We start from the raw sequence: 17,532 nt of genomic DNA on the forward strand, positions 1-17,532 counted from the left end.
AGCTGTTTATGGGAGCAGAACGCCTCTCTCTCCCATCAAGCGGCTGGTGGTCTCAAACTGCCGACTCTGTGGTGAGCAGCCCAATGCGTCACCACACCACCACCAGGGCCCCCGCGTCAGGGTAGCTTGCAAACCAGCAGCACAGTAGGAGCAAGTTACAGGTGGCCGTGAGTTCACTGCATTTGGACACAGCAGGGAATTGCAAACTCTGCAAAAGGGCATCATGTCTCGTGAAGTCGAGTAGCAAAGGTGATACAACAGCTACAACAATGGACCGAGACAGATCTGTGGCCATGCCGATGGCAGAGGTGCACAGTGTTTGGTTCTCGGATGCACTGAACCACCACCACCACCACCAGAAGGAAGTCCTGGTTTGGGCCAGGTCTGCACTACTGTGTCATCTTGGGCGAGTCATTCTACCTCAATAGCAAGTAGAGGGTGATCGGGAGGGAGGGGGTGGGGATGAGGAGCTGATACCAAGGGTTCAAGTAGAAAGAAAATGATGGCCACAAATGTGAAAATGTGCTTGACCCAATGGATGGATGGATGGATTGTGATAAGAGTTGTACGAGCCCCCAATAAAATGATTAATAAAAAAACCCAAAGCAAAGTAGATGGTGAATGCCATAATCTCATAAAATGCACTACACTTCAAAATATACTAACGTGTTGTTTGAGTTTTCACTGTTCCAGTAGCACCTAGATTAGAGCTCTGTAGGCAGCAAACCCGCCAGAAACGGTTCGCTAGGAAAAGAAACATCATCATTTTTGGATGGGTGCCCTTCATCTCAAAGAAGACTTTTGTATTTCTCCAGACTAAAGAGTCATTAAGACTCGGCTCTAAAATACTGGACTTATGTGTTCTAGCAAAGGTCAAAGGCGTATTTGGAAGTACATATCAAAGGCTACATTTGGGCCATTCAGAGGTTCTAGCAGTGGGCATCTATTGCATCCCTACAGGGCAGAGAGGAACTGCCCCTGCGGATTCCCCAGACTGTCAGTCTCTACAAGAGCAGGAAGCCTCAACTTCCTCCCGCAGAATGGTTGGTGGGTTCGAGTTGCTGACCATGTGTTTAGCAGCCCGACGTGTTGGCACTACCCCAATAGGCTTGACAGCACAGAGTTGGGTTCTAGAGGTGGACACAGGGCATCAGATATGGGGAGCTCTGTCCCCTGGCTTGCCTACTGGTTCTTTGTGCTTTGAGAAATTTGCTTCCCCATGCCATACTCCTAGTTTTCTCTTATACCTGCTTCCCTGCAGGAATAATAAAAAGATGATAAAACCTTTTACATTGTGACATGAAAAAAATTCACCACCAGCAAATATGTTCTTTATAAGTTTAAAGTGGGAACATTAATCACATTTGATGTCAGATGTAAATCAGTGATTTATTTTAAAAGGGAAATGAATTTTTAACTCATATCCCATTTTTCCCTTGTAGAACCTTAACATTCTTTATTATTATTATTATTAATCATTTTATTGGGAGCGCTTCCAGATATGATAACAACCCATAATTCAGTTAGATCAAGCATAATTTTACAATTGCTATACCATCAGTTTCAACACATTTCCTTTCTTCTTGAACTCTGATATCAGCTCCACTTAATCCCCTGCCTCACCCACCCTACCCTCCAGGAATCATTATAATAATAATAATATTATTATTTGCCATACCTTACACCATCCAATGTATCTAGTCACCTGAAATTCTATTACTCATTCCCCTCGAGTGGGGTTATACAGTCATCACTACTCTCAGCTCCCTCTTTCCCCCCACCCTGTTCCTTTACCCTCAGGGAATCATTACTGCTGTTACTGTTTCTGAAGGTTTATCTATCTTGGATTTCGTACATTGAATGATCTTAATTCTACAAAGGAACACATAGACAGGCCTAACAAGATTAATGAGTTAAAACAAAGACCATAATAGTAAGGGGGGGATATTAAGGAATTAGAGGATAGCTATGTGTTTCATCAGTGCTATACTGCTCCCTAGATTTATCATCCCTTCCGTGTGGCCCTTCTGTGAGGGACTCTCCAATTACCTAACAGGTGGGTTCTGGGTCTCCACTTTGTCCACACTCCTTGGCATCAATCTGATTGCTTGTTTTTGAACTTCTGATACCTCTCCCTGTCGACACAGCACGATCATCAGGCTGGTGTGCTTCTTCCATGTGGCTTTGTTGAGAAGCTTAACCTTCTTGAGGAACATGTCAGCACAATTTTTTGTGGTTTGATGTCATAGAGTCCATTGCAACTCCCAGCGACCCCGTGTGCAAGGGAACGGACACTGCCCAGTCCGGAGCCATTCTCACAAAGGCATGCTTTTCGTTAGCACCATCGTTGCAGCCACTGCACAATCCACCTCCTCTCTTTCTCCCCGCCCCTCTACTCTACCAAGCACCAATTCCCTCCTTTCTGAGATGAAGGCTCTCCATCCTTGCTCTAAGGAGCATTCTGGCCATATTTCTTTTAAGATAGATGTATTCATCTTCTTGCAGTTCAGGGAATACTCAACATTCTCCATCAACATCATAATCCCAACGCATCAATGCTTCATCATTCGGCTTTGGCGTGCATTTGGCTGAAAAGGCCATGGCCTGGGTCCGACAGCCTTAGGCCTCAAAGTGCTGTCCCTCTTAAGGGGATGAAAACAGGTGCTTGAGGGGTTAAAACTCTCACTACTTCCATGCATAAGGCACAGATATGCATAGAGATAGACAGTATGTCCGAGGTGTTAAAATTCCATCAGGGAGGAGGGAACTATCTTTACTGTTACTAGAATGTCTTAAGCCCAAGAGAAGCCTTGTTTAACCTAAGGGGACTCCAGCCTGAAGTCTTCTGGAAAAGGCCATTACCCCAGCTGCCGGGGGCTAGACAGAGGGAGGCACAGGATGCGGTGAGAGAGGACTGGTTTCACTGCTTCTGGGACCAGGGATCCAGAAGAATTTCCCAGAATTGGTGTTTTCCGTGAGAACCATTTTATACTCCCATGACAGGAGAGTATGCAAGACCTGGCCCCATGACATCCTCACTCTCCCAGAGCAGCCTTCCTTCCGTCACCCCTGGAGGCTTTGCAGTAGCCCGAGCAGAGCCACCAGAGACAGTGATGCACAGACAGCCCCTGGCCAGAGCAGTGCCCTGTGAGCCCACTCATCTGCAGGGAAAGGCTGCATCCCAGCATCCCCTGTCAGGGCTGACAAGCCATGGGGCCTTTGCATTTACAGCCTCAAAGGGGCCCGCCTGCTGCCTGCTCCTCAGCCTGCCAAGGGCAGAGACAGTGCACTGCAGAGAGATGTCCACGGTGGCTGTGTGGCTTTACAATATTGCGTACACAGCAAAGGCCTTTGCCGCTTGGAAAGCCACCTTACCTGGGACCACAACTCTGATGCTAACATGTGCGAAGGCATGGTGCTCTTGGGTGAAGAGGGTACTGACCTCCATGGGCCGGAAAACCGGCCTGCTCCCCTACCCATTTTCAGACTCCTTCCCCACCCGCACCCATCTGCAGAATGGCAAGATGTATCTCACTTGATTTGCAGTCATACCGAGAAAATGCGCTGCTAGTTTCCACAGGCGCTGTTAGTTTGCACAACTGTAGAAGAAAAGTATGAAAATCTCTCCATTTGAACGAGAACCCCGGGATCTTTATAAGGAGATCTGCATTGACTAAGATCCTTGCATGTGTCTGTATAAGAATCACCTGGGGGTCTTGTTAAACTACAGATTCTGACTCAGTATATCGGGGGAGGGGAGGCCCCTTCTCCAGAGAGGGTCGGGCAGGAAGGGACCAGTTCTGAGTCCTGACTCGGTGGGCTGAGTACTCACCAGCTGCTGCTCCAAGGGAGGGACCGCATCGTGATGGCCGTAGATTATGCCGGGATTGTACTGACTGAAAAGGACTGGATAAAACACCTTTCTCCCTGCAAACCAGAAAAGGACCAGCGACAGTGAGCGCAGGAACCTGTGGGCCTGTCCATTTTCATTCAGCCCCAGGAAACACCCCAGGCGTTTACATGTGCTTTCCACTGACCCTTCACTGAACAGGGCCTCCTGGAACTCAATCCAGACCACTGACTTGTAACTTCTGTAACAGGCAGGCCAGACAGACATTGCCACCAAACCAAAAAACAAACAGTGGCTTCAGTAACTTTTTACGGGAGCAGAAAGTCCATCTTTCTCCCTCAGATCTGCTGGTTGTTTTGAACTGTGGACCTTAAGGACTGTGGCCCAACTCGTAACCACCACACCACCAGGGCTCCTCTGGCACCAGGGTGATCTTCAAAATGTTACACATCAGGGACTCTTCCCTGGGCCCCAACCATGGGAGCTGCTGCCCCGGTGCCGACCTGGGCGCCCTGCCGTGGCAGAGCTAACTCTCGGGTTGCGGGGCCTTGGGCCTGGGGAAGGGTGCCGGCAGGGAGCAGGGTGCCTGGCGTAATTGTAGGGAACCTGGGGCAGTAGCTCTTGACCCATTTATAGGGAAGAACTTAAATAGTCTAACAACAGTCCTGGCCATGCCACGAGGTATCCCCTGAATACCAGCCCTGCCTCTGAGCCCACTGACGAAAATACGAGGGTGGGCTTCAAAAATCCCATTGGAAAAATGGAATGAAAAGATGGTGCATTGTTGTCCCCGGAGGCTTTGGAAGCCTTCCCATAACTGTCATATGTGAGGGTCTCTTTCCTTGGGACCCTCTCTCCCGCAGTGGCTCGTCCTGGCTGCGTATCTTCTCTTTGGCTTGGGGCAGCATCTCCAGGTAGGATTTCCACTCCCTCCTATCCAGGAAGCAGGCCTCCCCGCTGAGCACGGAAAAGGGGGCTACAGCCATGGATTCGGGATGGGGCTGGCTAAGTCCACCATGCGGTGCCAAAGGAGAAATCGAGGCCGAGGGGATTTCCCTTCCTCCGTCAGGGAGGGCTCAGTGGGACTGTTGAAGAGAAAGACCGGGGTGTGCCCTGAGGGGGAGCGCGGATGAGGAGAGCCAGCCCGCAGACCTGACCTGGCTGAGTGTTCAGCCTACACGTGTTGAGGAACTCAGTAGTGAAGTAGATGTCGACGTCGCAGAAGAAGAGCAAGACGTTGCTTCCCTTCCAGAAGCGGGCCCCGACATCAAGGCCCTTCCCCCGGGAGAACTCCCCACTCAGCGGGATGAAGGTGAAGTTCCTGAAGCTGGCCGCCCTGCAAGGGAAGGGCGGACACGGTGAGCACACGTCCAGTCTTCAGCGGTGGACTGCAGTCCTCTGTCAGTGCCTGGCCCACATTCTGTTCTTTCTTTCTATTGTTTTTAAACGATATCACTGTATTTGATCATAATCCACGCATACATCCTCTGTGTCAAGCACTTTTGTACATTTGTTTCCCTCATCATTCTCCAAACACTTGCTTTCTACTTGAGCCCCTGGTATTCACTCCTCATTTGTCCCCCTCTCTCCCTGCTCCCCCCTTTCCCAGGAACCCTTGATAATTTGTAAATTATTATTGTTTTGTCATAGCTTACACCATCCGACATCTCCCTTCACCCACTTCTCTGCTGTCCGTCCCCCGGGGAGGGGGTTATATGGAGATCCTTATAATCAGTTCCCCCTCTCTACCCAGTCCTCCCTCCACCCTCCCAGTATTGCCACTTTCACCACTGGTCCTGAAGGGATCATCTCTCCTGGATTCCCTGTGTTTCCAGTTCCTATCTGTACCAATGTACATCCTCCAGTCCAGCCGGATTTGTAAGGTAGAATTGGGATCATGCTAGTGGGCAGGGGGTGGGGAGAGGAGGCATTCAAGAACTAGAGCAGGGGTCCTCAAACTACGCCTGCAGGCCACATAAAGCCTGCCGAGGACATTTATCTGGCCTGCTGGGTGTTTTTTTTCCCCCCGTTTTTTTACTTCAAAATTAGATATGTGCAGTGTGCATAGGAATTTGTTCATAGTTGGTTTTTTAAAAAAAAAACTATAGTCTGGCCCTCCAATGGGTCTGAAGGATGGTGAACTGGCCCCTGTTTATAAAGTTTGAGGAACACTGAACTAGAGGAAAATTGTATGTTTCATCGGTGCTACACTGCACCCTGACTGGCTCATCTCCTCCCCTCGGCCCTTCTGCAAGGGGATGTTCAATTGTCCACAGATGGGCCCTGGGTCCCCACTCCACACTCCCCCACATTCACAATGCTATGTTTTGTGTTTTTGTCTTTGATGCCTGATACCTGATCCCTTCATCGCCTGTGATCTCACAGGCAGGTGTCCTTCTTCCATGTGGGCTTTGTTGTTTCTCAGTTAGATGGCCCCTTGTTTATCTTCCAGCCTATAGGAACCCAGATTCTGTATCTTTTGATAGCTGAGCACCATCAGCTTTCTTCATATTTGCTTATGCACCCACTTTTTAAGTGATCATGTCGGGGTAGGCTGGTGTGCTTCTTCAATGTGGGTTTTGTTTTTTCTCAGCTAGATGGCTACCTGTTTATCTTCAAGCCTTTAAGACCTCAGACACTATTTTGATAGCTAGGCACCATCAGCTTTCTTCACCACATTTGCTTGTGCACCCATTGTCTTCAGCGATCGTGCCAGGAAGGTGAGCATCTCAGACTGCCGAATTGTTAGAACAAAGTGTTCTTGTGTTGAGGGAGTGCTTGAGTAGGGGCACATTGTCCATCTGTTTCCTTAACACTAAACCTATCAGTGTGTATACACACACACACACACATATCTATTTCCCTCATCATATATAAATATATTTACATCTGTATATGCGTATATTTAGACCTCTATAACTTCCCTTTGGCTCCTAGTTCTTTCCTCTATTTCTTTGTACTTTCCTTTTGTCCCACTATCATGTTCAGCCTTCATTTCGGTTTCAGGAATTCCTCTCAGGAATATTGCCCTTGATCCAGTACTGCTACACCTCTGACACCCTCCTTGTCACTGATTTTGGATCATTTGTTGTCCCCTTGTCCCTGGGTTTGTTAACACCCTCTTCCTTTCCCCTGGCACCCCCTCTCCCATGTCCCCCTGGAACTGTCATCCCGTTGTTTTCTTTTCCGGGTTGTTTATCTGACCTATTCCTTCCAGGTAGACTTGCAGCAACAAAAATATGCACCATCACAAGACTGGGTACAATGAAGCAACCATAGAAAGTAAAAACAATAGCAACAACAACAACAACAAAACCTATAAACAGTTCAGGGTCTATTTGTTGTCCTTTATGAGTGCTTTCCAGTTGAGTGTGATGGGGTGTCATGCCTTGGCCCCACATCTATCCCTGGAAACTTCATTGCCCTGCTCCCCCTGCTAGTTTGCTGCATGCCCCCAGTGGCTGGCTTCAGTATAGTGGGCTCAGGGCGGGCACAATTCCCGCCATGTGTCTCTAGTGTTGTTCTCCATGGTGTTATGGGTCAGTAAGGAACACTGTGTCCCATGGTGGGGCCGGCCCTGTGGTCATCTCTGTGCATTGCTGCTCTGCGCAGAATCATTGTCCTCAGGGCTTGATGAGCCATGATGTGCTTCACTCTCCCCGCCACCCCCCCTTCGTCCACTCCTGTGTGCTCTGATCAGACAAGTCTCTCTTTTTGTCGCTCCTCATTTTACCCTCCCTCCCTTCTCCCCCCTCTCCCATGAACCCTTGATAATTTATAAATTATTATTATTTGGTCATATCTTACACCATCTGACATCTTCCTTCACCCACTTCAAGAACTAGGAGGCAAAGGGCACTTATAGAGCTCTAAATACAGGCATATACAGATATAAATATATTTATATATGATGAGGGAGAAGTAGATCTATGTACACATATTGATAGGTTTAGTATTAAGGAAACAGATGGACAGTGGGCCCCTGCTCAAATGCACCCTCAACACAAGACCACTTTGTTCTAACAATTCGGCAGTCTGAGATGCTCAACTTCCTGACCCAGATTTCTTTAGTGACCCTGGGGACCTTGGGACTACCTTGCCAGTCACAGAATGGATGGCCCGCAACATTGCCAGCTCATCGGAATGAAAGTATCCAGTACACTGATTCCGATTCACTGTGACCTCAGCATGTGCAGCAGGACACAGCTGCCCCATAGGATCTCCAAGGCTGGGTGTGACCTTTCGGAAGGGGGTCACTGAGGTAACCCTGGGTAGGCTCCAACCATCAACCATCGACCTTTCAGCCAGTGGCTGAATGTTTAACCATCTGTGCCACCAGGGCCTCCAGCTTCAACACTGATATATTTCTAGTTTCTCTGGTATGTTTCCCACATTGAAAACTCTGCTGATATCACCAATGACTATTTTCTCCCCCTGGAGAAAACTTGAACCAACGATGGAGAGGTCAACCCAACACAGGAAAATCTCCATGCTTCCTCAGGCCCTCAAATGGAACCACAGAGCCACGGGAGTCAAATGGCACAGAAACAGCACCACCGAGCACCTTCCCACCTTTACCTAGACGCAGACAGGTAGCGCTCCCAAGGCTGATTTAAATCCAAATGCCTTCCCCACTCCGGATGGATGAATGCGGCAGGATGGGGACTGTCTGGCACTCTCTCAACCCTGACTCTCCCGAGATTCCTTCTGCAGAGGAAGCAAGCCACAACACTCTGCACCTCCGCTGCCTCATCTATTGACTGGGATCAATAAAATCGTCCTCAAATATCCAACATTACAAACTAGACAAATGGCATCACAGATACAAAGCACTGTGTCGGCGCCAAGTATCACAGTACTCCCACCGGCAGAGAGCTCCGGGGCTGTGTCAGTGGGCTGAGCTGTGCCTCAACTCACCATTCTTCCCAGGAACCGCAGAACCTTCTGGAATGGGCACGTCAAGCCCATGCACATCCTGCACCCCATGAGAGAGGGATCCTACTGTCTTCTACCAGACGAAACCAGAGAACCCCCTCATGGTGGTTCCTGCTTCTGCCTTTTGCTTATGCAGAAGACTTACATTGGGAATGCCCCCTTGTCTGTGGGAACCACCCGACTGTCATCGTTGCTCCCTCTCCTCCCAAGCTGCCCAGCCCTTGCCCTCCTCCCTGGGCCTAGCTCCATTTCCCAGAGTCTCCTCGCTCTTGATTGGTCCAAAGCATCAACAGGGCCTCTTTCCCTCTGTTAGGGTTCACATTCCAAGTGTGGGCAAACTTCACACAAGTATCTAGTCATAACAGCCTTGCAAGATGATAAAACGTACCACAGCTAGTGATTTAATCAGCGGGACGAGTTCTGCCACCCCTCCCGTGACTTCACATCTTCTTTCACATCTGGAAGTGAGCTTGGTTTTTTTATCTTGGGAATCTGTGAGCTCAACTCTGTCTGAGTCTGATGCCAGACAGGCTTTTCAGATTGAGATCAAGGTAGAGGAGGCACTGTGACAGAAAGAGCAGGTCTGTGAGTCAGGGAAGGCTTCAATCCCAGCTCTCGAGCCACGTCTGGCACCCAGAGGTGTCAACAGGTGTTGTTGGATAAATACTTGAACCAGTAAAGAAGTACAGCCTGAGCTCCGTCTCGAATTTATTTGGGGTTAGTCCCTTCACCTTTTAGTCTCAGTTCTTCATTGGTTACGGAGTCCAAAGTTCCCTTTATAGTCAAGGGTTTCCTAAGTGGGCGACACTGCTCCTCTGGTGGGTGCTGGAGGTTGTGACCCCCAAGGTTAGCAGTTCAAAACCACGAGAAGCACCTCAGGACAAAGGCAGGGCTTTCTACTTCTGCCAAGAGTTACAGCCTCAGAAACCAGGGTCACTATGAGTCAGCATAACACAAACGCGCTGAATGGTGGTGTTGGCTGGAATGACCCAGGGGGCTCTCCAGAAGCAGATACCAACACTTTACCCTGGATTGTGTCATAGAACCCACAATTAAAATGGAAAACAAAATGTTTTGACTGTCAGAAGGGTAGGGAGTGGGCCAAGTGAAGTTTGAGGACCTGTGCTTCAGAGCCTGCAATTCAATAATTCTAGAACTCTTCACTCGGTTTGGCACTGGTCTGCATTCGGAAGGATTCGCTTCCTTTTTGGAACTTTACCCGGAATCTTTTCTCTTGGCGGGAGGCCCCAGTTCATGATTTTCTGCACGTGGCCTGAAGTGACGGTCTGAAGTCTGCAGTCTCGGTCTGGTCCTTGGTACGAGAGGGGCTCCCTCCCTGTCTCCAAAAGGCTCAAGGAGGGTGAGCTGCTAGCAATTCCTTCTGGAGGTTTCCACAGCCCCAGCTCAACCCATTTGGTCCTTTTCTGGGGAAACTGTATTTTTGGAGAGGCCTGAATTGTTACCTGTTCCTCTAAGGACCGCTTCAGCCAAATCCCACCCTTATTTGTTCACTATGCAAGGCCACCTTGGTGCCAGTGGCTTTTTCTAGCAGCTGGTGGCAGATGTGTCTGCTCCATGTGCTTCAAAGTCCGCACCCTTGCGACCCTCCCAGACGGCGGGGACAGCTGTCAGCTAACTTGCAGAGTGGGCACGGCTGGCATTCCCACAGGCCAATGAAAGGACAAGTTCTCACCAGGTCAGACACCACCTCTCTCAGAGGTTTTCCAGGATCCAGGAGAGATACTAAATAGGAAAATGCTTTCTCTTTGAACCACAACAAGCAACTTTCTCCCAGGGACGAGGAGCACGGTGCCTAATGTACTGTGTTAGAACAATGGTGAGGGTGCCTGAGCCAAGCCGTGGTCCGTTCAGGGGCCTCACAGGCACGCAGAAGCTGGAAAATATATACGGAAGACAAAAGAACGGATGGGTTTGGGCTACGGTGTCAGGGAAGTCTACGGGCCGGGTCACTGGCTTCCAGAAGAAGGAACACGACTCAGAGAGGGGATCGGTCAGTTTTGCGCTCTCAGCCAGACGCAGGAAGTGAAAGAAACCCATGACCCTCAAGAAAGAAGCGCCACCAGCGGCATGTGCGAGATCCCTGTCTGCAGTGGCGACAGCAGCAGGGCCACCAGAGGCCGCAGCACCGAGACCAGGAGGCAGGACAGAGGGGCAGTGCTGAGACTGGAGGCAGAGTGGTGTGGGCTTGCCAGCCCCTGGAACAAAGCTGAGGCCAAGGGATCATGTGGCTGAGAGGCTGAGATCCAGAGAGAGCCAGGCCTGTCAGGACAGCTTAGATAGGGTGTTGCAGGAAAAAGGACGGTATCTTTACCATTTTGTAACCCATTCTCTCCCTAATAACCCGGATGATCATAAGGAGAAGAGAAAGAAACCAACAGAAAGTGTTAGAAGGGGGGCGGGGAATGTATGGATGTGCTTTATACAATTGATGTATGTATATGTATGGATTGTGATAAGAGCTGTATGAGCCCCTAATAAAATGTAAAAAAAGAAAAGAGGAGAAAAAAAAGAAAATGATTAGGGCAAAGAATGTACAGATGTGCTTTATACAATTGATGTATGTATATGTATGGACTGAGTAGCAACGACAATAATGTTATGGTTGGGGGGCCCCACCACACGAGGACCTGCGTGAAAGAGTCGTGGCATGTGGAAGGCTGGGAACCACTGAGGGAGGGCACCGTGTTTCGTAAAGCGGATCAATGGAAATGAGGGGAGCTCTCGGTGAAGGTGGGTTCACACCATATCCACCACGGAGATCTCAAACCGACTCATGCCGGTCAGGGGCTGCAGGACCCCCCAGGCAGCCTCCCTTCCTGGTACACGGAGGCTGCCAGGGCCGAGCCAACTCCATGGCAAGGGAGCAATCCCCACTGTGCGGCCTCCAGCCCATCGGCATAGGTATGCCAAATAATTACAAAAGTGAGGTCACCTTGGATTGTTAATAGCGATGGGAGACGGAATTCGAACCCGAGGTGAGAGCAGGAAAGCCAGGAGGCGGTCAAGTGTTGAGTGAAGGGCGCAAAGACCTTCAAGTACGACACATTTGGAGGGAGAATGGGGATTGTGATAGATATAATCACATGTACGCAAGACATCCATTGGCTTAGTATGATCTGTACAAAAATGCCTCAGTCCCTGGCTTGAGCTGCTGCTAATGATGCTGTTCTTCTCTGTCCCATCACAGCTGAGGTGGGAGGGAAGGAAGCTGGATCCCCCTGTCAGGGACGATTCCTAAAAGGTGTGGCTGGCGGGCTCAGCTGTCATTGTACATTGTGTTTGAAATGACCTTAATTTGGAAGAACTGTAAGACAAAGTCTTAAAACACCAACCTCTATGCCTTTAGAGCAGGGGTTCTCAACCTTCCTAAGGCCGTGACCCTTTAATACAGTCCCTCATGTGGTGGTGACGCCCCACAACCGTAAAATTATTTTTGTTGCTACTTCATCACTGTAATGTTGCTAGTTATGAATTATAATGTAAATATCTGATATGCAAGATGTATTTTCATTGTTACAAATTGAGCATAATTAAAGCATAGTGATTAATTGCAAAACAATATATAATTATATATTGTGAAATATTTATTTCTAATGACAAATAAATGAAATTTTATCTGGAAGCATAGTGTAGCATGGGCAACACTCTTAATATAACAACTGTAAACTACATTGCTACATTTTGCGACAGTGTGGGCAAAAAGCCAGCATCCGTGTGAAGGTTGAGATAGCTTATTTCTCACCAGATCAGCCTATCTGCATGTCGGTGGACCCACCTGGGGACAGAAACATGTGTTTTCCGATGGTTTGGGGGTGTTTCAACCCCCAAACACGAGCCACAGGTTGAGAACCACTGCTTAGAGAACAAGATTTCAGAGTAGATGCTGGAGCAGTCTTGCTATGGATTAAACTGTGGTCGTCACACACACACACACACACACCCCTGGGAAAAAATCAGATGAAGTCCAATGTGACCTTGTTGGAAAGCAAGGTCTTTGAGGGCTGAAAGGGCTTGCGGAAAGTATCAGCACCACCAACACCCCAATTCCCAGCTCCCGTCCGTCCTCCAGAACCCAGTGTGTGGTACTTTATGCGGCAGCCCTGGGAATCGAATACACCTGCCTTAGGACATCAGTCGAAGGCAGCTTGTTTCCTTTCACATTCTCCTCCATTCCCTAAAAGGACAAGACGCCTGTGTTATGACCACTGCACTCACCAATCTGAATCTGCATTTCAAGGCCCTCCTCAGCATGCCTGGGGGCCACCCAAAATGCCCCGGGGGAGCCCCAGCATCCTTCACCAGAGCACCTCTGCTGCTGTTCCTCCTGATGCCCACACCCAGCTCTCTCCTGACCCACCTGTGCTCGGCATCCTCCTCCACCAGGATCAGCGCTGGCCAGAGGCAACGGATGACCTTATTTTTGACTCAGCAGGCTGAAGCCATGGCCACTCCCCAGGCCTGATCATGTGAATCTACATGGAGGCAGGGTGGTGACAGTCATGCTGGCCAGGGTGTTAACAACGTCATCCCTCTGGGTCTCGCCATGTAGAAGCCAGGCGACTACAGTCAGCTCTGACTTGGTCTGCAGCTGGAGACAGGGGCTATTTGTCCTCCTGATTATTCATGCTGAATGTTTCTTTTAATTAACCAGTAATCCGAGAGAAGCCCTTATTTTTGGCTCTTGCCAACAGGAAGGGCCTCTGGTCATTAATAGGAGCTCTTTGCTAAGCAAGCGGGTGGAGTTGGAAACACTAGGGGGAAAAATCAAGACACGCTCGTTCCCTCTCTTCCAGGACAGGGAAGCAAATGCATCACCAGGTCTTCTGAGCCTGGAAGTGGGATGCCCTCAGAATTGGCTCCAGAACAGAGGCTGCAGCAGTGTAAGGAGAAACGTCTCCTGCAAGAGAGCGAGGCCCCTCCCCTCAACACGCCCCATACCTTCCTTCAGAAACATACAGCAGGACTTGATCAACCGATCAGACCAGCCCCTGCTCAAAAGTGTATTAAAATGCACCCAAATCTAGCGAAACAAAACAAACCGCAATTGCCACCCAAACCACGGATGGGGATCATCTGGCGGTGATGGATTTGGGATTGTGCACAACAGGGCCACGGAGCGCCAAACCCAAGACACAGGAAGGGAAGGTGCTCAGACTGAGGTCCTATGTTGTCTTTTTATCATGCAAAGTGACCAGATGGCCAGCTAGGCATAGCTCAAAATGAAAGATCAGTCATCAAGGAGTGGTCAGGCTGAGGCCGCCCTATCAGCTCTGTGTTCCCTCCCATAGAGGACCACACGTCCTCCACCCATCCCTGGGGCAATTCCACTTATTCCTCAAGGCTTACCTTAACGGCCTCCACCTCTCATGCCTCACTGCAAACTGAGACCACAGGGCATGATTCAGTCCTGCCTCCTGGTGTCACCGTGCCTGCCTTCTTGTGCCAGTGCCTCATAGGCATGTGCTTGCACACGACTATCTTCCAGTCTACAGGCTCGAAAGCCTTCAAGGACAGGGATCAGAGTTGTCTTCTTGCCTTTGTCCCCTCCCTCCTCCTCTGTCTTCAGAGATCATCTAGAACGGTGCTGGTAAGCGAACATAACAAGACAAATCCACTGGCCCCGAGTCGATTCTGACTCATAGCAACCCTACAGGGCAGAGCAGCACAGAACCTGTGGGTTTCCAAGACTGGAACTCTTTAGGGGAATAGAAAGCCTCATCTGCCCCCCAAGGAGCAGCTGGTAGTTTCAAACTGGTGACTTTGAGGTTTGCAGGCCAACACATAGCCCACTGTGCCCCCAGGGCTCCCTGAGTACGTGAGAATAAGGCATAATAGATATTGGGCACACGAAGGGGTGGATAAATGAATACCACGGAGGTGCACTTTAGACCTGCTGCTGACTGAGCGTGGTGTCCAGAGATGCCGTACTCTTCCCACGGCAGCTGCCCCCGCGCCCGCCCCCCCAATCCTCCAACAGTGCACGGAGAAGCCAACCTCTTCACACATCAGAGGGAGACTGCCCAATGGGGTCCGAAGGGCAGGCACCAACCCAAGCTTGTAAGAAGACAACAAAAATGTAAGTACCCCGGAAGAAAGAGGGCCGAGGGAAAGAAAAACACATGACATGGAAGAAAGAGGGCCGAGGGAAAGAAAAACGTATGATTTGGATATGAATACTAGATTCAGCCACAAAGAAATGTAACATGTAGAGTCAGGAACAGGCATGTTTGTTACGGTAGAAGGAGGGCAGCACATTCTACACAATATAATTTCCTATTCTGAACATGCAATTCCTAAAGACCACATGATTTACTCAAGAGTATGTCGTGAATTGCCTTATTGACTGGTAACCCCCTTGAATTTTCCACTCACTTCCTTTCTTTTATGAAATAAATGTGATGAATGGGCTTCTCCAAGTTACAAAGTGACTTTCATGGCTGTTATGATGAACTGTGAAAGGTCATGCTTTACTGGAAATTTAATTTCAGTAATTGACTTGTATTTCCCAGAATGGCTAGATTCCAGATGATAAGATACCTTGCTGACTAATATGATATATGATAATGCAGGCATCTTCTCACAATTATAAGGAGGTTCTTAATGTGACACTTCAGCAAATAGCCCTTTATTTGAAATTGAACTTTTAAAAAGCTTTCATTAGTTTACATATAAACATATGTTATAGTATATAATTTAAAATTTTAAACCTTAGATTTCCTAAACATGGAAATCACCTAAGTGTTCTACTTATGAGAGAGTTGGAATGGCATGAAAATTTTAAAACATGTTCTCTGCCAGATGTTTCAAAGCAGGCGTGTAAAACAACTAATTTAGAATTTTATGGTGCCTGTGATGATACAAGCCTGCTTATCACACTGGTTTTGCACATTTTGAGGGAATCTCACTTGTGCCTTTCCATGGGTCCTAAAATTTAGTGTGAAATAAGTAGAGCCAGCTAAAGACAAAGCATGTACATAAGCAAATGTGGTGAAGAAAGCTGATGGTGCCCGGCTATCAAAAGATATAGCATTTGGGGTCTTACAGGCTTGAAGATAAACAAGCGTCCATTTAGCTCAGAAGCAACAAAGCCCATATGAAAGAAGCACACCAGCCTGTGTGATCATGAGGTGTCAATGGGATCAGGTATCAGGCATCTAAGACCCAGAACAAAATCATACCCAATGTGATTGGGGTAGGAGATGGGTGGCATGGATTGGAGACCCAAAGTCTATCTGTAGACAATTGGACATCCCCTCAAAGAGGGGTCACAGGGAAGAGATGAGCTAGTCAGGGTACAATATAGCACTGATGAAACACACAACTTCCCTCTAGTTCTTTGGTGCTTCCTTCACCCCACTATCAGGACCTCAATTCTACCTTATAAATCAGATTAGACCCAAACATGCACACTGCTACAGATAAGAGCCCACAACACAGGGAATCCAGGATAGATAAACCCCTCATAGCCAACAAGGAAAGTAGAGATACCAGGAGGATTAGGGAGGGTGGGGGGAGAAAAGGGGAGCTGATATCAGGGGCTCAAGTGGGAAGAGAATGCTTTGAAAATGATGTTGGCATATGTGCAAAGATACTTGACACACTGGATGAATGTGTGGATTGTGATGAGATGTAAGAGCCCCCAATAAAAGTATCTTAAAAAAAAAAAAAGTAGAGCCAGCTAACTTGCTCTGAACTTCAGTGTGTTTGCAATGCCAGGCGCCAGCTACTTCGAATTCATTACCCTCTATGCCAAAGGCACGGGCTGCCTTTACTTTCTCACTGGATGCATGGATTTTTGTTTGGTTTGGTTTTTCCTTTAAATGTCAGCCCTGGCAACTCTGTTTACCAAAAGCCTGAGATTCAAAAGTCCAGTGTGGGGACTTGAGCGTGTGGCTTCATCTCCAGAGCTCGTATCTTTTCTCCTGCACATCGCTTCCCCTGGCCTGAAGTCTGCAGGTCTAACTCCCAGTGCTGGCAAATTCGCCCAGCCCCACCCACTGCACTCCCAGTGCCTGCATAGGGTCTCTCCACCCACAGCCAGTCCAGGAGGGGCACCCCAGCACAGTGTCTGGTACACAGTGGTGTGTACTCAATACACACTCCTGTTTGTCTTGTACAAACTACTCTGTAGCAGGGTATCAGCCCAATTCGCCGAGTAACAGTGGGCCTAGCTCTGCCAGGTGAGCCAGAGGACACAGAAGAAATATAAGGTAGTTGATTTGAGAAAACACGTCTTTCAAAATAAGGCATGGCATACAGACATTTTTAGTAAAAGTAAGTTAGTGGTATTACAACTTTTAGGATCATGAGATGACCTCAAAACCCCAAAAAACAAACCCATGGCCATTGAGTAGACCCCAATTCTTAAGGACCCTATACAGGATTTCAGTACTCTCATCTTTCTCCGTGGGGGAGCTGGTGATTTTGAACCACCAACCTTGTGGTTAGCAGTCCAATGCTCGCCTGCAGTGCCAGCAGAAGTCGTGGGTGATGTGTTGGGCTGCAAACCTTAAGGTCAGTGGCTTGAGTCCTCCAGGCACTCCACAGGAGAAAGAGGAGGGGTTTGGGTCCCAGAAAGATCTACAGCCTCTGAAACTTGCGTCAAAATTGCCTTGGCGGCAGTGGGTTTTATAAGACCTCGAGGTGACCAAAACTTGAGAGAGCAAAAGTCACTATTTTGGAGAGCAATGACCTCAGTCTCTCTAAGGACAGGCTGATACCCATTT

General features: G+C 48.6%; 1 protein-coding gene across 1 annotated transcript in view; it reads right to left on the bottom strand.

The window, feature by feature from the left end:
* CSGALNACT1 (chondroitin sulfate N-acetylgalactosaminyltransferase 1) overlaps positions 1 to 17,532 on the bottom strand; it is a 217,006-nt gene that overhangs the window by 12,242 nt on the left and 187,232 nt on the right. The window contains exons 6-7 of the mRNA XM_075556574.1: positions 5,008 to 5,186; positions 3,833 to 3,927 (exon numbers count right to left, since the gene is read on the bottom strand). Of these exons, the coding sequence (XP_075412689.1) occupies positions 3,833 to 3,927; positions 5,008 to 5,186 (274 nt within the window). The remainder of the gene's footprint in view (positions 1 to 3,832; positions 3,928 to 5,007; positions 5,187 to 17,532) is intronic.

This window comes from Tenrec ecaudatus, chromosome 8 (assembly GCF_050624435.1).
Source record: "Tenrec ecaudatus isolate mTenEca1 chromosome 8, mTenEca1.hap1, whole genome shotgun sequence".
Taxonomy (NCBI): domain Eukaryota; kingdom Metazoa; phylum Chordata; class Mammalia; order Afrosoricida; family Tenrecidae; genus Tenrec; species Tenrec ecaudatus.